General features: G+C 40.4%; 1 protein-coding gene across 1 annotated transcript in view; it reads left to right on the top strand.

Annotated features, from left to right (window-relative positions):
• Window positions 1–21788, top strand: part of DCUN1D2 (defective in cullin neddylation 1 domain containing 2) — a 49135-nt gene that overhangs the window by 6434 nt on the left and 20913 nt on the right. The window contains exons 3-4 of the mRNA XM_084612451.1: window positions 1039–1207; window positions 11377–11507. Coding sequence (XP_084468577.1) covers window positions 1039–1207; window positions 11377–11507 — 300 coding nt within the window. The remainder of the gene's footprint in view (window positions 1–1038; window positions 1208–11376; window positions 11508–21788) is intronic.

Genomic DNA, 21788 nt, shown 5'->3' with positions numbered 1-21788 from the left:
GGCAGGGTTTGGGGTGGAGGTTGACAGCTCGCAACCCCCCATATAATAACCTTGTGACTCCCTGAGGACTCCTGACCCCCAGTTTGAGAACCCCTGGTCTAATTGATATTCTATAGCAAAATAAAATAGCTGCCATGCCTCTATAGTACAGTAACTGCTTTTTAATAATTTCTTAGGGTCAGACTAATTAAAAATCCAATATAATTTTCATGAAGGATTTGTTTGGGGGGTTTGTTTGTTTGGGGTTTTTTGTTGTATTTAGTTTTCCATATTTAAATGTTTATAATTATGGTAGTGACATAAACTGACACTGGCAATTACAATGTGTGGCTCTATCCTAATTAGTAACCACTTCTTATTAAACAGTTATGTATGTCACAGTGCTGCTGAATGGCCTCATCGAGGTTGAGGCCTATTGTGCTAGGCACTAAATAAATATCGTGTCTCACTGATTTGGTCACTCTGCAAGTATTAGAAAAACAAACAAAAAACAAAAAAACAACCCCTCACTTCCTGCCTCCTAAATTAACCCTGGGCTCTGACATTTAGATAAATTCTTCCCTTCTCATACATCACTACCAGGATAACGAATCTGTAGGCCAAATTTGGTGTTTCTCCTTCACCTGTTGCAGTGTTCTAACCTGTAAATGCCTAATCTTCTTGTGCATTTTATAGCACTTTGAGTATAATCAATTTCAGTATTTCCTCCCTATAGTTAGGCAGTTCCACCTGTTGTTTTTGTGGGTCTTTCACAAAGCAATGGGGAGAAGGGAAAAATATCTAAGGGGTAATCGTTATTTTTAAAAAACTAATAAAAAACCCACAAAAATTGGCAGGGGGTCTTTGGAAGATATAACTTTTAACTCACTTTTTGAACTAGACTAGATTTCAAATTGATGTCCTAATTAAGAATGAATATATTTGAGAAGTACTCATACAATAGCTTCTGCACTGCAGCATATCAAAACTGTTCAGATCATTAGTCTGAAGGGAAGTTTTTAATATGTATTGTAATACTTTTTATATTTTTGACTGCAGACCCACAGGATGAAAATAAAATTGGTATTGATGGAATTCAGCAGTTTTGTGATGATTTAAGCCTGGACCCTGCCAGTATCAGCGTCTTGGTCATAGCATGGAAATTCAGGGCAGCCACTCAATGTGAATTCAGTAAAAAGGAATTTGTAGATGGCATGGCAGAGTTGGGGTGAGTGTATCAGTTTTCTGTGTAGTTCAAAACTTTAGGGCCTGAGCCAACTCCCACTGAAGTCAATGGAAAGCTGGATCAGACGTCAAGCTTTTAAAACATTCCATGGATTTGCTCCGTGCTACCCTTAATTTAGACTGAATTGACTTGCTCTCCAGTCTCCCCTTCTCCAGTCTACATCCTCCCTGTCACCTTCCTCTAAGTTTGTTTGTTCATTTTTGTTCACTTGTTCTGGGTATTTATCTTAATAACATCTTTTTTTCACATCTCATCTTAAGTCTAATTTTTCTGCTTCTTTGCCATTTCCTCACTCACTCACTATAGCTAGTAGGAAAATACTTCTATATGTCAGCTTCATCTTATTTTTTCCTTCCCCATACGTCTTTCCCTTTTATTTGTATGATAGTTGCTGTACCCAGTTCTGTGAAGTGTTCTCTCTTAATTCCACCTTTATGGACCATGGATCTCAGATGTTAGTATTTTTGCTAAAATGCTGCAATAGCAACATTCTTAACAGTTGCTAATGGTCTAATTAGATTAAAATAAATATTTCCATGATATTAAACTTAAGAACTCCAGCTGTAGTTATTTGTATAAGGTAGCACTAGCACCCTAGGAACTCCAGTCATGGACCAGAGCACTAATGTGCTAGGCACTGCACAAACGCATAATAAAAAGGCAATGCCTGTCCCCAGAGAGCGTACAGCGTAAGCAAAATGTAAACAGAAACAGAGGTGAAATGACTTGCTGAAAATTACATAGCAGGTCATTGGCATGGCGGGGAATAGAATCCAGTCTTTTGACTCCCAGTTCAGTGACATTTCCACTCTACTATATTGCCACTCCAATTAGGTAAATTTCTTATGCAGTCTGAAAAATGATTTTGTGAAAAGTGGTATTGTGTGGTTCGTATTCATTTTTTATTCAGTGGCTTACATTGCTGATTTGCTCAAACTGCAAATTTAAAAGATGATTTGTCTAACTAAACCTGGAATTTTAAATTGAGCTGCATTCCTGCAGTTTCTCTCAGCACTACTTGTAACTCTTTTCATTTCAGCAGCATCTGTCACTGTAATAGCTGAGTGTTCCAGTGGGATGAAATTTCTACAGCTCAAATTTAGCTGACAATTTTGAAGATAAATAAGCTACAGTAGACTCCAGCTCATGCTTTCATGACTGTGTTGCCTCTGCAAAGCTAACAATAGTAAAATAAGTGAAGAGTTTTAAGAAGCTAAACTTCTGAATGTGACTGTAGCTCATTTGTATAATGTGTACATCTGAGTTTTACCAGAATTTCACTGAAGCATCATGTGTTTTTTCTTGATTTCCTTTCCTATGATTACTGACTTAGATAGTCATGTCAGTAGTGGCCCTTTCTAATTAGCCTGCTCTTCCTGTCTGATTGATTTAGGGATGCCCAGTAATACTAGTCACTTACATGGAAATGAATAGTTCAGGAATTGAAATCTCATCTCTGCTAACTGTTGTTTAAAGCCCCTTATTATTGATTGAAAGTACGAACCCCAGCCTGGGAGAAAGGGAAGAGCTACTAAACAGTCGTCGTCTTACCTCTCCCCTTTCAAGTTAGTAGGGCTTATGCAAAGTCATTACAGGCATAGAACCTAGGTCTCCAACATGACAAAAACGAGTCTTATTCACTGCCTTTCACAGTGACTAAACCAGTTTTTGTTATCCTATCTGTATCGCTATACACCACACGCCTCCCAGAACCAATTATAGAATCCAGGATTCATGTGACCACTTTACCACCAATTTTGTACTTTGAAAACTATGATTTGTAAACTATGGCGTGAATTGCTGAAATATACATTTCACATTTCAGTAATTTGTTACACATTTTGCTTGTGTCACCCGTTAGTCAGTGTGTATGTTGACCTGTGGATGCAAGTCAGTGACAGCTCTGAGAGCCTCGCTCTTTAACACAAGAATGCTTTTAGTTCTGGAGGTCATCTGTTCAATGCCTGGTTTTGGCCAAGATGGCAGCCATCACACTTTCAGGTTCACCAAAATATTTGCCCAGACTTCGAACTGGCACTTTAATGCAAAACCTTAACATTGACCTCAGTAGGGCTGAGGCAAAATAATTTCCCAAATGCATAGAGTGTGTGATAGTCAGATGTTTTAATCTGTTGATATAAAAACATATGAGGTCATTGTTAAGGTTTTGTGTTGAGTGCATATTTGATGAAGTAGAGGGTATGTATTGCTTTTGGCTGTCAGTTGGAAAGTGGAAGTGAAAGCCTTACGGAAATTGTTGTAGCAATATAAAGGTGGAAAAGAATGTATGAGTTTTTTCCATTTTTCTAAGCAGGAAGGATTGATTTAAATCAAAACGATTTAAATCATCAAGTAGGAACCTTGGTTTAAATAATCTAATTTAATTGTGTTTTGCATTTTTACTTCAGTTATAAACCTTAAAGAAAGGTTTATTCTTATTTGTTGTTAACCATTAAAACAAGTGAATTTGGAGCTAAATAGGGCCTTTTCACTAAATTTGTGCTGCTTTTTGCTAACCAGGAAGATACACTATATCTGTGCACATTTATTTAAACAGTTGTATAGTTTAACTTGCATTTATTCAGATTCTTAATGTTTACTTTTTTATTCTATTGGAAAATGGTGAATGATGTATTTCTTATTTACTAGATGACTAGTTTTTTTACTTGTGATTTGTCTCAGCCTCTATTTGGATGGATATTCAAATTCAATTAAAAATGCACAAAAACAGGATTTTAAAAAAATTAAATAAAACTACCTTAAATGTGCTAGATCAGTGGTTTTCAATTTTTTTTTCTGGCGACCCAGTTGAAGAAAATTGATGCCCGCGACCCAGCGGAGCTGGGGATGAGGGGTTTGTGGTATGAGAGGGGCTCACAGCTGGGGCAGAGGGTTGGAGTGCAGGTTGGGGCTGGGAATGAGGGGTTCAGGAAGTGGGAGGGGGTTAGGGTGCAGGACAGGTTTAGGACTCTGGCTGGGGATGCAGGCTCTGGGGTGGGGCCGGGGATGAGGGATTTGGGGTGCAGGACTGAGCTCCAGGTTTGGGGGGGGGGCTCAGGGCCGGGGATTGGGGCACGGGATTACCTCAGGAAGCAGTGCAGGGGGGTGCTAAGTCAGGCTGCCTGCCTGTCCTGGCACTGCGGATCGCTCTGCACCCCGGAAGCGGCCAGCAGCAGGTCCAGCAGGGTGTGTAGGCACACAAGGCACTGCAGGCACTCTTCCGCCCCCCTCCGGCTCCCATTGACTGGTTCTCAGGGCGGGGTCAGCACACGGAGCCCTGTGGCCCCTCCCACCTAGGAGCTGGACCTACTGCTGTCTGCTTCTGGGGCACATTGCAGTGTCAGAACAGGTAGGAAGTAGCCCGCCTTAGCCGGGCAGCATTGCCAATGGGACTTTTAACAGCCTGGTCGGCGGTGCTGACCAGAGCCGCCACAATTCAGTGCCTTACATTCTACGACCCACAGTTTGAAAACCACTGTGCTAGATACAAAGTTTTTTTTCTTAGACATGTTTTGCATTTAAAACATACTGATTTATGAAAGAAGGGAAGTATTATCTGTAGTTAATGAATTGAACTGATTGTTTCTGGCCACCATGTCCTTCAAAATTTTAGAGCTAGTAGATCTCATCCTCTTACACCTAGCTTTTATTCATAGATTGGAAGAGGATAGCAAGCTTTCCTTCTTTTTCAACTCCCAATTGGTTTCTCAACTTTAAATGAACTTGTCATTGAACTGAACTAGCTGAATAAACTGAAATAGAGAAAATATTCTCTCTGCACTTGCAAATAGGCTACTGCTGTCAAAAGCTAGTTTAGCACTTCAGCAAACTCTGATTCCAGAGGCTTAGCCCGTGACTTCCACCATTTCAGTGGACTGACTTTCTTTAAAATATGGCAGCAAAAATGCTTAATATTATTTTTGTATTTAATGTAAATAATTTTAATCATTTGTTAAAAGGTTAGGCCTTAACATAAGGTATCTATTTTAAATGGTTTACTTTAAAAAAAATCTGTATGTAATTTAAACAAAAAAAATTGGATTCTTTTTTATCACTAATTTTTAGCCATCCTACTTTTAAGGTTTTATATGGGTGGGGTTTATCCTACTGCAACCTTAGCTGTCTTTAAATGTTTGTTTGCTAACTGTGCAGTACATAAGCTCCATCTTTCTAGATGTTCTCTGTACTGGTCATTTTAGTATTCTGAGAACCTGTGAGAGATGAGGTATCTGGGGTTGAAGTTAGGGCAAGAGTAGTGGAAATAGTTAGAGCCCTGCAAAACCATGGGTATCCGCTTTATATCTGTGGATCATTTCTGCAGATAGCACAGATTCAGATACAAATTTTGTATTCACGCAGGGCTCTGATGGTAAGAGCCGGGCGGGCAGCTGTGAGGAACCGCAGCATGGATCCTCCACCTGCCCTGGGCAGGAGGTCTGGGGGCAGGGACACTGGGTGGGGGACTGCTTGGGCCCCATGCCCAGGGCAGGTGGAGGATCCACTGTGGCTCCCCACAGCTGCCTACCTGGCTCTTACCATGGCAAGGCTGCACCTCCAAGCTGCCCCAGCCAGAGCTGCACTGGGGAAAGCCGCACTGGCAGCTGTGGGGAGCCTGGGTCCCTCCACCAGCCCTGGGCGGAGGGGCTGGGGGGCAGGGACACTAGGCAGAGTGGCTGGGACATTTGGCTAGGGGGACAGGGACACGGGTCGGGGGCTGCTCGGGCCCCCAGCCCAGGACAGGTGGAGGGTCTGCTGCGGCACCTCACAGCTGTCCGCCTGGCTCTTGTTGTGGCTGGGCTCTGGCTTTGAGCTGCCCACCCTGGCCGGAGTCGGGTCAGGGAGAACCACGCTGGCAGCTGTGGGGAGCCTGGATCCCTCCTCCTGCCCTGGGTGGGGGACTGGGACACTGGGCATCGAGTTGCTTGGGCCCATCAGCCAAGGCAGGTGGAGGGTCTGCTGCGGCTCCCCACAGCTGCCAGCATGGCTCTTCCGACCCAGCTCGGAGCTACAGCCCAGCCACAGTAAGAGCAGGGTGGGCAGCTGTGGGGAGCCATGGCAGACTCTCTACCTGCCCTGAGCGGGGGGCCCTAGCAGCCCCTGGGCAGCTCCACAAGTCTCCCCCCAGCCAGGCCAGTGTGGAGCCCAGCCAGGGAGCCATGGGGAGCCACAGCGGATCTGCCCATGGTGCGGGGGAACGAGGGGGCTGCGAATAGCCCGCAACCGTGTCCCCAAGATCCCTGCCTGGCCGAGGGCAGGTGGAGGGTCCGCATCTTTGCGCGGGCTCCCCACAGCTGCCCACGTGGCTCTCCCCAACTGGGCTCCGGTGGGGGTATACCTCGGAGCCTCAGCCCAGCCCTCAGAGTAGAGCCCTGCATTTATCACTGAAAGGAATTATATATTAGGGCTGTTGATTAATTGCAGTTAACTCACGCGATTAACTCAAAAAAAATAATTGTGATTAGTTGCACTGTTAAATAATAGAATACCAATTGAAATTTATTAAATATTTTGGATGTTTTTCTACATTTTCAAATATATTGATTTCTATTACAACACAGAACACAAAGTGTACAGTGCTCACTTTATATTATTTTTATTTGATTACAAATATTTGCACTGTAAAATGATAAAAGAAATAGTATTTTTCAATTCATCTCATACAAGTACTGTAGTGCAATCTTTTTATCATGAAAGTGTAACTTACAAATGTAGATATTTTTGTGCATAGCTGCACTCAAAAACAGAACAATGTAAAACTTTAGAGCCTACAAGTCCATTCAGTCCTACTTTTTGTTGAGCCAATCACTAAGACAAACAAGTTTCTTTACATTTATAGGAGATACTGCTGCCTGCTTCTCACTTTCAGGTGACGTAAATAAGAACAAGCGTTCGCATGGGACTTTTGTAGCCTGCGTTGCAAGGTATTTATGTACCAGATATTCTAAACATTTTTATGCCCCTTCATGCTTCGGCCACCATTCCAGAGGACATGCTTCCATGATGATGATGCTCATTAAAAATATAATGCGTTAATTAAATTTGTGACTGAACTAAATGTTGGTTGAAGCACGAAGGAACATAGGAATCTTTAGCTCATCTGGCATGGAAATGTCTCGCGACGCTGGCTACAACAGTGCCATGTGAACGCCTGTTCTCGCTTTCAGGTGACAATGTAAACAAGAAGTGGGCAGCATTATCTCCTGCAAAGTGTAACCAAACTTGTTTGTCTGAGTGATTGGCTGAAGTAGGACTGAGTGGACTTCTAGGCTCTAAAGTTTTACATTGTATTATTTTTGAATGCAGTTATTTTCTGTATATAATTCTACATTTATAAGTTCAACTTTTCTGATAAGATTGCACTACAGTACTTGTATCGGGTGAACGGAAAAATACTATTTCTTTTGTTTTTTACAGTGCAAATATTTGTAATAAAAAATAAATATAAAGGGACACTATATTCTGCATTGTAATTGAAATCAATATATTTTAAAATGTAGAAAACATCCCAAAACATTTAAACAAAACATTTATTGCTGAACAGCGCGATTCATTGCAATTAATTTTTTTAATTGCACGCTTGACAGCCCATACACGTGCGCGCACACACACACATATACACCTGTTTCATGGAAAAGATGTATCAAATACATTCTTCTCATATTGACTGATCCACTCCCAGAAGGGTCACATTGAGTTTCATTAATTGAGTTTGTTGTAGAGGTGCATGAAGAGCTTTGGCCTGTGACTTGACCCCATACCTCTTGTTGCTAATAAAATTTAGGTTGGTTTGAGATTGTTGTACTGCAGGAAGATACTAATAAGGTGCCAACTTCTGTAAAACACAAGTGGTTATTAGGCCCCTGCTCAAGAAACCATCTGTTGCTTGTGATCTCATCAATTCCAACCTCTTTCTAAGTTTTCCTTTTTGGGTAAGTAATAGATGTGGGGGAAAAAGGGAGTGAAAAAACTTTGATGTTATATGAAGTCCTCTGATTTATTTTATCCCTTTCATTCTTGCTTTTGGCTAGAGACTGTTAGGATAATTGCTTGATCATCTAACACTGGGCAGCAGTAGGTGTTCATGCTGATTCTTTTTAAACCTGCCAGCAGACTTCAGTGGTTTCACCTCTTCCTGATAGTATTGCTCTTCTGCGCTGAGAACTGTTTTAGACAGAATTCTGCTCAACATGTATGTGAGGCTTTGTGTGTGTAAGTGGCCAATAATCTCATGGTCTGGACTGCAGTGCCATTGATATGCTGATCATAGGCGGTTTGACACCTTTCTTGTTGAACGCAGGTTCTGCAGGCTCTTTGCTTTCCTAGCAGTAGGCATAGATTGGGATATAGATGAAAGGAAGCTTACTGAGGCTTAATCCAGACAAAATGATACTGCCAGAAAGTTTCTAGAGTATGGCACCTGTCTCCATTATTTAGGGAGTTGACCTACCCTTCAGACAAGAAGTTTTTGATGTAAAGAAGTGTTTGAATCCCTGATTGCTCACTATCAGAGGGTATTGGAAGTCAAAGATGTTATTTTAGCTGCACTACATAACGCAGTTGTGACCATTTCTCCATAACGTGATCTTTGCCATGACTATCCATGTCTTTCACCTCCAAAATAGATTTCAGCAATATGCTCTAATACACCATTAAAAATCCTTTAAAACTTTTATTAAAGAAAAAAGGAAAAACAGTTCAAGCATTTTAAATCTAAAGTATTAAATAAGGCTTTCATTTTTACAATATCTCTTGTTTCCTTTCCCTTTAGCTGGAGAAAGCATTAGAAGGAAAACCCGTGTTGTTTAACAGTCTCTTAGAAGGTATCAAAGATGGTAATAACTATCCTTTTGGGGGAAAAAGAAGAGGTTAGTTGAGATGAGCTGGAGCTGTTGTTAGTCTGATCCCATTTCATCCCAGGTGGTGTTTGGAATTCAGCTGGAGCCGGTTGAGCTGGCAATGTCATTTGGGTCCCTCTCTCTGACCTCTGGTCAGGACATCTCTCAAGATCGGATGACAAAGCGTAGGATCCCAGAAGATGGTAGGGGTGGCAGCCATGATAATGAGGCTCGCTCTAGTTGCCTGTTTTTCTCCCCATAGTCTCGTTCTTTACGGACCCAGAAACGGAGTGATGGGCAATATAGCCTGTCCCATCATTTTGTCCACCAGTCAGACCTAATTTCTGACATACCAATTTTGGTTCACTGATTTCTGGTTCCACACTTTCTTGTTTATCAAGCATGATCTTAACACAGTCCTTGAGTTATATCTGTAGCCTTTTTGTTTGGACTAATTCTCTGTCTCTCTTTCATACCTTTTCTCGTTGTTATAAGTTATTATGACATCTTCTGAACTCCTATGTACTTTTTACATTGAGTTCTCAATTAAGGCAATTTTGTAGGCTGAATTATCACAACAGTTCCTGCAATAGAAATGTTGTGGGGGATTATCTATGTTTCTGTCCTTGCTCAGCTCTGCTTCCCCCCTGACTTTGCCCGGTGCCATCCAGCTCCAGTGGCTCCCTCCCTATTGGCTGATTGACTCTCAGCTCCCAAGCAATCAGATTGTGGCCAGCACCCCCGCAATGGCTGGGGGCAGGGCACACCTCCACCAGTGGGGAGGTAGTAATTGTGTGCACACATGGGGAGACGGAGGTGACGGTAGGACCCAGATCGGCTGCAGCAGTGCCTAGGATTGGGATGGGGAGCAGGTAGGAGCTGGGGTGATCTCTTCCCCTCCTATCCGTCTATTTCCCCTCTCCGATTCAAGATGTGCTTCCAGCTCCTCTGTTGTTCTTCATTTGTTTCCAGGTTCAATTCATAGTATTGGCTATATCCAATAATCTGTCTTTTGGTTTGTGTTCTCGCTACCTGAGAAACCCTTATTCTTCCTATATGATACTGAGTCATTTGAGGTCAAATTGGGTAATGTAACTGGCAATGCCTCAATACTATTGTCTTTAAGCAGAAGGGTCTCAATTCTGAAATTTGCTTCCACCTTGGTCTGCCAGTACCAATCTGTCAGTCTTCAGGTCACAGTGGAGGACTCGTCTTTTTCCTGGTTTTTGATTGAAGAACGTGACTGTGTGGATGATACAGTGTAGTGGTTGAAAAGTCTTCTGAAGTTAACATTGGTCACAAGCTTAACATGTAGTACAAATTCCCATATGGTGTACGTAGACTACAGTGGGTGGTTTCGTAAATTTAAAAAACCACAAATTTAGGGTAACAGCAATAAAAGTAATAAAGAAACAGTACATCACAGTTCAATAGGATTGCAATTAGTTATATTTAAATTTTACTTGATTCTGGTGGTGTCTTTAAGATAGAAGAATATTCATTAGTCCATCAGCTCAACCAGTTAAGAAAGTTTTCTGATCAGCTCTAATCTGCAGTCTGAGGGGTGCGCACATGCACACATTCACATACCCATCAGTTCACACTAATGCACACACGTGCAGAAACAAACATGTTCACAAAAGTAGTCTTAAATATTAACAACAGCCAAGAAATACAATAAACAACAACTTGTAACTTACGATAGCCACAGCAACACAGTTGGGAAAGCTGTTACTTATTCCCATACATTACATCACCCTACAAGGGCATTTTGAGATCCAGTGGCTGGAAGTTGAAGCTAGACAAATTCAGACTAGAAATAAGGTGTAAAATTTTTACAGTCAGGGTAATCAACCATTGAAACAACTTACCTAGGGATGTGGGAGATTCTCCCTCATTTGGAGTCTTTAAAACGACGATGGGACATCTTTCTAAAAGCTGTACTCTTAGCTCAACCAGCAGCTCTGGGCTGGATACAAGGATTGCTGGGTGAGAATTTCTGCACTGTTATGCAGGAGATCAGACTAGATGATGATGGTCCATTCTGCTGTTGAAATCTATGGGGGGAAAAGTACCTGAACTAAATGGCTCAATCTTATTCAATCTGTATACTTTTGGTGCTTGTGTATAATATTACCCCTTGTTTCTGCTTAGGGCTTTTAAATGTTTAGTAAAGTAAACGAAAGTGATACTTTGTAGTTGAATCTTACAATAATGTTACTCATTTGTGTGTTTATAATAAATATTTGTAAGCTTCTTTTCTAAAATGGTTTATGTTTGGTTTATATACAAATATTGTCATCTCTTCTGCGGCAGGTGTGACACCACAGACAAGCTAAAAGCTCTATTGCCAAGATTGGAACAAGAGCTAAAGGATCCAATAAAGTTCAAAGATTTTTATCAGTTTACCTTTACCTTTGCTAAAAACCCTGGACAAAAAGGTTTAGGTGAGTATAAAAACCAAGAAGAGAAGGGTAAAACAACAAGCTTGATTCATGTGCTTTCAATAATATACTAGTCACAAATTGCAAATGATAACTATAGTAAAGTTCACTTAAAGAGTTCTTTGCCTCCCCCCCCCCCCATTTAATCTTTTCTTTAGTAGTGCCTTGGGTGAGGTAAGTTAACTAGGTTTCCTACCACGTTTGACATCCTATCTACTCTATGAATTTAAATAAATTCAATGTAGAAGTGCACAGGGCAAGAAGGTCCTTAGAAAAATTAACGCAAGCCTATAACTAGTATTAAAGGTGATACTTAGACTGTAAGCTGCCCTGGTGTGAATACCACATTGTCTTCCTTGGTTTGTTCAGCACTAACTAAACTTTTGCTGCATTATTAATCCCAGAGTGGAGGCAAAACCTTGGAAACCCCACTATTCTGAACAAAAACTTTACACAAAGGTGAAAATTGTAGGCTGACACTAAAGTAGGCCTGCTTTGGTATTACATTTTATGTTGATCCAATTTGGCATAAGACATTGTAGGATCAGCTCCAAATTAGTAGGTTGATATCAGCATACAGTATCAGGTTTTTTTTACTGTTCTCTTAACGAGACTCTGTCTGAGAGTTCATCCCAACCCATACCTTGCTGTTGCTCTCAGAATAACAACTGGTATTCTTTACTCACTGCCTGATGCAGTACTGTAAAGATATCTTTTCTCACCTGCTGTTTCATTATGACTTTTGTGAAGTCAAGGGTGTTTACCAGATTTATAAGTAGATAAATCTAAAAGTATCAAATCTTTGGTATTAAATAAATTCATAAGTCTTTGTCCAACACATACCAAAGGAATTTATCCATGGAACAGACAACAGCTTGGAAAAAAACAGATAACATGAGGGCTAATAAAACATTTATTGTATTGTCATCAATTTAACAATATTGTCATCATTCTCTTTTGCTATATGCACAGTATTTGGGAGAAAGTAATCACTTATTCCGGCCATTTTAATTGTGTATCACTTTGAAATTGGCGTGGATGTTAACAGACATTTTTTCGTAGTAAAAATAGCTTGAAGGGAAGGAGAGTGAAGATGGACAAGAATAGGAGCAAAAACTTTGTTTCAGAGAATCTTGGCTGAGGGGTTTGTTCATTTTTTCCTTGGTTTTACTTTGAGTGTATGGTTCTTGCCTTCCCCACTGGCTTTGGAGGTTTTATTCAACTATGATGTGTTTTATCAGCTTTATTTTCCTTTAGGTATTCTCCCTCTTACCAGATATTTTTTTCATGCCATGTGCTACTGTCATACAGACCAGATACCATCATGCAGCTTAAGTGTTTGGCAAAGCCCTGCAGCCAACATCATATCATGAGGGCTCCTAAGCAACTTGAATCAGTCCACTTTAAAATTGACAAAGAGTAAAGCATTGGTATGTGACTTTTACTAGAGCTAGAGATCAACAGTTAAAAGTTAATGTTCTAAAATGCATGAAGTCTTGCACACCATTTATTAAAAATCGTAGTGCTTTGAGACAGAGCAAAACTTATCAAACATAAGTTTAGTTTGCATAATATCTGACTTCTTGGAATACCTAAAGAAAGAGTATATTGCTGTTTCAGTTGGCTTAAATGCAAAAGAGGAACCAATATATTTAATATATATTACAGAAGACGTTTACCTAAATCTGTACCAAGAAATAGGAAAGTCACCACAATCAGAATTACAGCAATGGATATACTTGTGTATGTGGCACAAAAGAAAAAAGGAATTGAGCAGTTTTCTCATACCCCAATTTATCTGGTCTGAGGAGAAAGGAGTTAGCTACTGACCCTGGATAAACCCATAGGTGTATGGTATCTCTCTATCCTGAAAAATGGTATTTTTGGTAAGGAACACCCGAATGTCTTGAAATACTTATGTGACAAAGCTTAGAAGAGCAGAAATAAAAATTAATCTAAAGAGGACTCTAGAAACTGATGACTATATTGTTGCTAACTTGAGGTCTTGGGAGCTTTAACAATTCTAGTAATGGTTGATATTACTTGAATGGGGTAGTGTTGGGTTTTTTGAAAGCTGGTAGGTTTTTCAGCCTTTGGAAAATTAACTTTTTAGTATTTTTAAGAAAAGGATCAATTCAGGCAGATTTAAGCAGGTGTAATTCTTTTGATTTTAGTGGAGATACACCCACTTTCAACAGGTCTGAACTTGGTCCACTGTTGGTTTAATTGGGAGGAAGTCCAGAATCAGCATGTATATTAGAATGCACACTTTTATGTCTTTATGAAAGTCAGTGAATTCCATGATGCCAAGTGCTTCAGACAAGCAGTAATCTTCAAGAGTCAGGCTAGTTTGCAAATTGCTTTTTCTGTTAGTCTGTTATGCCTTGGGGAAATTCTTATAGCTTGTCTTCGCTGCAGTGTTAGCTCGAGTTGTAGCTTGAGTGTTGCCCCTAATTTTATTCCCCTGTACGCATACAAGTCTTGAGTTCAAGTTAAGTGGTTCTTTAAATTCAGATAGCTGGCCCATCAGAGTTGAAGCTTGAGTGCTGCTGACTCGAGAGCTTATAATGTAGTGGGGACTCAGCTACTCTGTTCTGTAGAGCTGGCAGTTTCTCAGAGGCAGTTTTAAAGGCACAGCGGCAAACTATCCTGATGGGAAGGAAAGACAGAGCCATAATGATCTCTTACTATTTTTCCTATCAGGAGCTCTTTAATGACTTGCAAATCAAAAAGTAATCGTACAAAAATGGAAACATGGACAAATTGTATGGATGAATACAAAACAATAGCATAAGTGTGTAGGGACAAAATCAGAAAGGCTAAAGCACAAAATGAGTAACACCTAGCAAGGGACATAAAAAGCAATAAGAAGAGGGTCTATAAATACATTAGGAGCAAGAGAAAGACAAAGGAAAGTGTAGGTCCACTACTTACCGGGAAATGTGGGCTAATAATGGATAACATCAAGAAGGCTGAGATGTTTAACATCTATTTTTGCTTCTGTCCTCACTGAAAAGGTTAATTGTGACCAGATATTTAACACAATTAACATTGAGTGAAAGAATAGATTAAGGAATATTTAGATAAACTGGCTGTATTCAAGAACCCAGGGCCTGATGAAATTCATCATAGGGTACCTAAGAAACTAGCTGAAGCAATTGCAGAACCATTAGCAATTATCTTCAAGAAGTCATGGAGGACAGGTGAGGTCCTGGAGGACTGAAGAAGGGCAAATATAGTACCTATCTTTAAAAAGAGGAATAAAGAAGACCCGAGGAGTTATAAACTAGTCAGCCTAACTTTGATACCTGGAAAGATACTGAAACAAATTTTACAAACTGGCTGTTTGCTATACCTAGAGGACAGTAGGGTATGATCAATAGCCAATATGGATTTGTCAGGAACAAATTATGCCTAACCAACCTAATTTCCTTCTTGCACAGGGTCACTGGCCTAGTGGATGGGGGGAAGCAGTGAATATGAAATATCTTGATTTTTAGTAAGGCATTGACACAGTCTCACATTACATTCTGAGAAGCGAACTAGGGAAATATGTTCTAGATTAAAGTACTCTAAGGTGGGAGCATACCCAGTTGAAAGACCATACTCAGAGTAATTTTCAATGGTTTGGTGTTAAACTGGGAGGGCATATCTAGTGGGGTCCCTCAAGGGTCTGTCCTGATACTTTTCAACACTTCCACTAATGACTTCTATAATGGAGTGGATAGTATGCTTATAAATAGGGCTGTCAAGCGATTAAAAAAATTAATTGCAATTAATCACACTGTTAAACAATAATAGAATACCATTTATTTAAATATTTTGGATGTCTTCTACATTTTCAAATATATTGATTTCAATTACAACACAGAATACAAAGTGTATAGTGCTCACTTTATATTTATTTTTGATTACAAGCATTTGCACTGTAAAAAAAAAATTGTATTTTTCAATTCACCTAATACAAGTACTGTAAGGTTTCAGAGTAACAGCCGTGTTAGTCTGTATTCGCAAAAAGAAAAGGAGTACTTGTGGCACCTTAGAGACTAACCAATTTATTTGAGCATAAGCTTTCGTGAACTACAGCTCACTTCATCGGATGCATACTGTGGAAAGTGTAGAAGATCTTTTTATGTACACACAAAGCATGAAAAAATGTGTAAGGAGAGTGATCACTTTAGATAAGCTATTACCAGCAGGAGAGTGGGGTGGGAGGAGGTATTTTTTCATGCTTTGTGTGTATTTGTAAGGAGAGTGATCACTTTAGATAAGCTATTACCAGCAGGAGAGTGGGGTGGGAGTAGGTATTTTTTCATGCTTTGTGTGTATATAAAAAGATCTTCTACACTTTCCACAGTATGCATCCGATGAAGTGAGCTGTAGCTCACGAAAGCTTATGCTCAAATAAATTGGTTAGTCTCTAAGGTGCCACAAGTACTCCTTTTCTTTTTACAAGTACTGTAATTCAATCTCTTTATCATGAAAGTTGAACTTACAAATATAGAATTATGTACAAAAATACTGCATTCAAAAATAAAACAATGTAAAATTTTAGAGCTTGCAAGTCCACTCAGTTCTACTTCTTGGTCAGCCAAATCGCTCAGACAAACAAGTTTGTTTACATTTGCAGGAGATAATGCTGCCCACTTCTTGTTTACAATGTCACCTGAAAGTGAGAACAGGTGTTTTCATGGCACTGTTGTAGCCCACGTCGCAAGAAGAGACCATTATGATCTAGTTTGACCTCCTGCATAACACAAGCCAAAGAACCTCACTCAGAAAATTCTACATCAATCCCATAACTTCTATTTAATTAAACTGTAGAGGTTTTGGTACAGGTGAAGATACTGTACATGAAGGGAGCTTATTTCCCTTTTGGTACAACAGGTGCTATTTTTTTTTTCCTGGTCACTAAGGAGAAGTATACTATGCCACCCAAATTCAAGAAAACACTACTACCTGTGTAGCAGTGCAGTGTTCCTGTCTTTCTTAGAGGCAGACACCAAAGTTGTCCTCTGCCTAAAATGGGGCTGAACTAGCATCTACTTCACCCACGTAACATACTCTTCATAAGACATATAACTGATCCATAAAAGACAACACCCAGGTCGTTCTTCTTGAGCCTAAGATTTCCTTTTGGGGTCAGTACTTTGGGAATTGAATCTCTTAAAGTTCTTTCTGGGATTATAAGGGAACAGACCGACTTTCTCAGGCTCAGATTTCAGTATATTTGCTAAGTCTTGAGCCTTCTGTCTTGGGGCAGGTGTTGGAGAGGCTTTACCTATAGATGTTTCTCTACGTAAAGGAGTCATGGGGAAAGGGGAGGGACCCATCCCTCCCTTCTCCCAGTGGCAGTAAAGGTTTTCCCACATGTGGGTCAATGTGATATTTTGGACCACTGAAGGGAAGTAGGGAAGACAGAGCAGAGGCACAATGACTGAGTTCTGCATTCTGTGAGCTGGGGGGAAAAAAATCATTATCTTTCTCTCACTGATTCATATTACTGGGGACCTGAACACCAAATCTATCAAATTTGCCCTGGAGAATGGAACTTCTTTAGGAGGTCTGCAAGAAATGGAGCACTCTCAAGTAGACCTGGTGATTGCCTGGGAGAGCAAAGATCAGGGACTACTATATCAGCTTCAGGGACTTTTTGGCCCTTAGAGCTGATGCCCTCTCTCAGCTGTAGGCAGGTTTCTGTAAAGGGTCGCCATAGCCATCTTAATGGCTCCAGCCTAGACCTGGCAGCTGTGGTGTTTAGAATTGTTAAATTTCATTTGAATGCTTCCTATACCTTTCAGGTGGGATTTGTTTTGTCAAGGTCTAGTTTACCCGTAGGACTTGGCAAGACCTTTTTTTTAGAGTGATTTTTCAGACTTTGGGATTCACCATAGTTCTGCCTATGTTTAATCTACACCTCATGATCTTGTTACTGAGTCTGGAACTTGGAGTATCTTTAAGGTTTGCTTGGTATAGGACTAGAGAGGTTAATCTCACCTGTGCTTCATGCCTTCTGGCTCTTGTCAAGGGCGGTCTGAATAAAGGTTTGAGTCTTAGCTCTTAGATGACACAGTTGTTCAAAGGGACAGGCTTAATTGTTCCTTGGTCAGTTTATACCCAAAGATGGTCAGGATCATAGAGACAGCAGCCAGGATCAGAATGAGGTCTTGGCCCCCTCTTTCTTCCTTGGACCTGAAGCTTGTCCTGAACATCCTAATGGATCCTACTTTTGAGCTCTAAGCAGTAACGTTTGAGAGTTTGCCTGTGCTCAGGACTATTTTCCTATGGATAGTTTATGTTTCAGAAGAATGGAGGAACTTTCAATCATTTCCTCTAGAAGTCCCTCCATTACCCACCAGGAAACAGTGATCAGATTGGTCTTCGTGGCTCTGCTGAAATCTCTTCACCCATACACCTGGTTCAAGGGGGGGTCCTTTCTTCACTCTGCCACTTTACCAGGAATGAGCAAGAGAACTTTGATTGTGAGAAGGACATTCAGGTTTGTGTTTCAGAAGTATCCTTGATCAGGAGATAGATCATCTTTGGATGAGGACTCCAACGAGGTTGCATCCTCCATAAGTAGATGGTATTACGTGCTCTTCTTTTTAATTGCAGCAGCATCTTTACCTTCCATAGTAGTAATCTCTGAGTAGACTGTTTGGGTCTGCAGCTCTCCGAAAGATTACTTCAACATTGGTGTGTGTGGGAGTCATCTCTCTACAATTAGTGACCAAGATTTTGAATTACTGACCAAGATTTTGAATTACTAGTATTGAAAAAGTGACAGCATATATGTTTTCTACTATCTTTGTCTTTTACAATGTTTGCCAGAATAACAAGACAAATGCTTGCTCTATCTAGGCACTCTGTGCACCTCCCAAGTATTTAAAAATAGAAATAACAATCTTCCTTACAAACCTATAGGAGAATTAGCTTAGAGGTTGTTTGTGAGAAGAGGCTGAGTATGTTCTGTATGTGGGTGAAGAAATTATTGAGGGAAAAGCTAAATTGAAGCAATATATTCTTTATTTAGTCCTGAAAGTGGGTAGTTCCATGATTGTTCATTTCTCTTATGTGTGTGAGTTTTGGTTATGTCTACACTGCACTTTTGTTAAAACTTTTGTCACTTGGGGGTGTGAAAAAACCACACCCTGAATGACAAAAGTTTTAATGACGAAAAGCACTGGTATGGACATCGCTTCATCAGAGGGAGATTCATAGATACTAAGGTCAGAAGGGACCATTATGATCATCTAGTCCAACCTCCCGCACAACGCAGGCCACAGAATCTTACCCACCCACTCCTGTGAAAAACCTCTCACCTATATCTGAGCTATTGAAGTCCTCAAATCGTGATTTAAAGACTTCAAGGAGCAGAGAATCCTCCAGCAAGTGACCCGCGCCCCATGCTACAGCGGAAGGCGAAAAACCTCCAGGGCCTCTTCCAATCTGACCTGGAGGAAAATTCCTTCCGAACCCCAAATATGGTGATCAGCTAAACCCCAAGCATATGGGCAAGATTCACCAGCCAGATACCCAGGAAAGAATTTTTTGTAGTAACTCAGATCCCACCCCATCTAACATCCCATCACAGGCCATTGGGCCTATTTACCATGAATATTTAAAGATCAGTTAATTGCCAAAATCATGTTATCCCATCATACCATCTCCTCCATAAACTTATCGAGTCTAATCTTAAAACCAGATAGGTCTTTTGCCCCCACTGCTTCCCTTGGAAGGATATTCCAAAACTTCACTCCTCTGATGGTTAGAAACATTTGTCTAATTTCAAGTCTAAACTTCCCAATGACCAGTTTATATCCATTTATTCTTGTCCACATTGGTACTGAGCTTAAATAACTCCTCTCCCTCTCTGGTATTTATCCCTCTGATATATTTATAGAGAGCAATCATATCTCCCCTCAACCTTCTTTTAGTTAGGCTAAACAAGCCAAGCTCCTTAAGTCTCCTTTCATAAGACAAGTTTTCCATTCCTCGGATTGTCCTAGTAGCCCTTCTCTGTACCTGTTCCAGTTTGAATTCATCTTTCTTAAACATGGGAGACCAGGACTGCACACAGTATTCCAGGTGAGATCTCACCAGTGCCTTGTATAATGGTACTAAAACCTCCTTATCTCTACTGGAAATACCTCACCTGATGCATCCCAAGACCGCATTAGCTTTTCTCACTGTCATATCACATTGGCGGCTCATAGTCATCCTATGATCAACCAATACTCCAAGATCCTTCTCCTCCTGCGTTACTTCTAATTGATGCGTCTCCAGCTTATAACTAAAATTCTTGTTATTAATCCCTAAATGCATGACCTTACACCTTTCACTATTAAATTTCATCCTATTACTATTACTCCAGTTTACAAGGTCAGCCAAATCTTCCTGTATGATATCCCGGTCTCTCTCTAAATTGACAATACCTCCCAGCTTTGTATCATCCGCTAACTTTATTAGCACACTCCCACTTTTTGTGCTGAGGTGAATAATAAAAAGATTAAATAAGATTGGCCCCAAAACTGATCCCTGAGGAACTCCACTGGTAACCTCCCTCCAACCTGACAGTTCACCTTTCAGTAGGACCCGCTGTAGTCTCCCTGTTAACCAATTCCTTATCCACTTTTCAATTTTCATATTGATCCCCATCTTTTCCAATTTAACTAATAATTCTCCATGTGGCACAGTATCAAACGCCTTACTGAAATCTAGGTAAATTATATCTACTGCATTTCCTTTGTCTAAAAAATCTGTTACTTCCTCAAAGAAGGAGATCAGGTTGGTTTGGCACAATCTACCTTTTGTAAAACCATGTTGTATTTTGTCCCATTTAGCATGGACCTCAATGTCCTTAACTACTTTCTCCTTCAAAATTTTTTCCAAGATACTACAGATGTCAAACTAACAGGCCTGTAGTTACCCAGATCACTTCTTTTCCCTTTCTTAAAAATAGGAACTATGTTAGCAATTCTCCCATCATATGGTACAACCCCTGAGTTTACAGATTCATTAAAAATTCTTGGTAATGGACTTGCAATTTCGGGTGCCAATTCCTTTAATATTCTTGGATGAAAATTATCTGGGCCCCCCGATTTAGTCCCATTAAGCTGTATGAGTTTCGCTTCTACCTCAGATATGGTAATATCTACCTCCATATCCTCATTCACATTTGTCATCCTACTATTATCCCTAAGATCCTCTCTAGCCTTATTAAAGACTGAGGCAAACTATTTGTTTAGATATTGGGCCATGCCTAGATTATCCTTGACCTCCACTCCATCCTCAGTGTTTAGCGGTCCCACTTCTTCTTTCTTTGTTTTCTTCTTATTTATATGGCTATAGAACCTTTTACTATTGGTTTTAATTCCCTTTGCAAGGTCCAACTCTACTTGACTTTAACCTGTCTCACTTTATCCCTACATGTTCTGACCTCAGTAAGGTAGCTTTCCTTGCTGATCCCTCCCATCTTCCACTCCCTGTATGCTTTCTGCTTTTTCTTAATCACCTCTCTGAGATGCTTGCTCATCCAGCTTGGTCTACAACTCCCGCCTGTGAATTTTTTCCCCTTTCTTGGGATGCAGGCTTCCGATAGCTTCTGCAGCTTACATTTAAAGTAATGCTCTCCTGGCTGATGAAGCTACTGCACCCATTCGGGGTGTTTTTATTTTGTCGTAAGGAGAGCTCTCTCCGGGCACCAAAGAGCGGCTACCTTACAACGGCCCGGCTGCAGCAGCACAGCTGCGCCATTGTAAGATAAGCATTGTAGACATAGCCTCAGTCTGTTTTCTTCCATTTCACATTTTTCTTGCTGGTATTCTGAAAAGCATGGCAATCTGTGGAAGCACTGGTGTAGGACACAGTTCTTTGATACTAGATTCTGTCACAGGAATTAGGGAATGGCTTACTAATACTAGTAATGCCTCAGGTTCTGCTTCTTTGGTCGTTTGTTTATGTAAATCTTTCTATTAGTCTTTGAGAATCTGGCAGACAGGTTTCCAGAGTGGACCATACTTGTGGTGAATCTTGCCTGGCAATATGCAGAGTTTTATTTCTGCCTAGAAGATGGAGCAAAGGGTTCTTTTTTCCACATCCATCATGAGCAAGCTTGTAGTTTAAAGTCAAGTATTATGATTAATCAAAAGGGGAAGGGCGAAGGAGGGATTCAATAGCTCATCACATCTTGCACATAATCAGTTGACTTATTCTGAGAAAATCCTTTTCTTTACAGGCACATGAGCCAGATTTTACTGCAGTTTGTCAGAAAGACTAATTGAA

The sequence above is a fragment of the Lepidochelys olivacea genome, assembly GCF_965140295.1.
Source record: "Lepidochelys olivacea isolate rLepOli2 genome assembly, chromosome: 1".
Taxonomy (NCBI): domain Eukaryota; kingdom Metazoa; phylum Chordata; order Testudines; family Cheloniidae; genus Lepidochelys; species Lepidochelys olivacea.
Note: the sequence above shows the minus strand (reverse complement) of the source record. Positions and strands in the feature narration are given on the sequence as shown.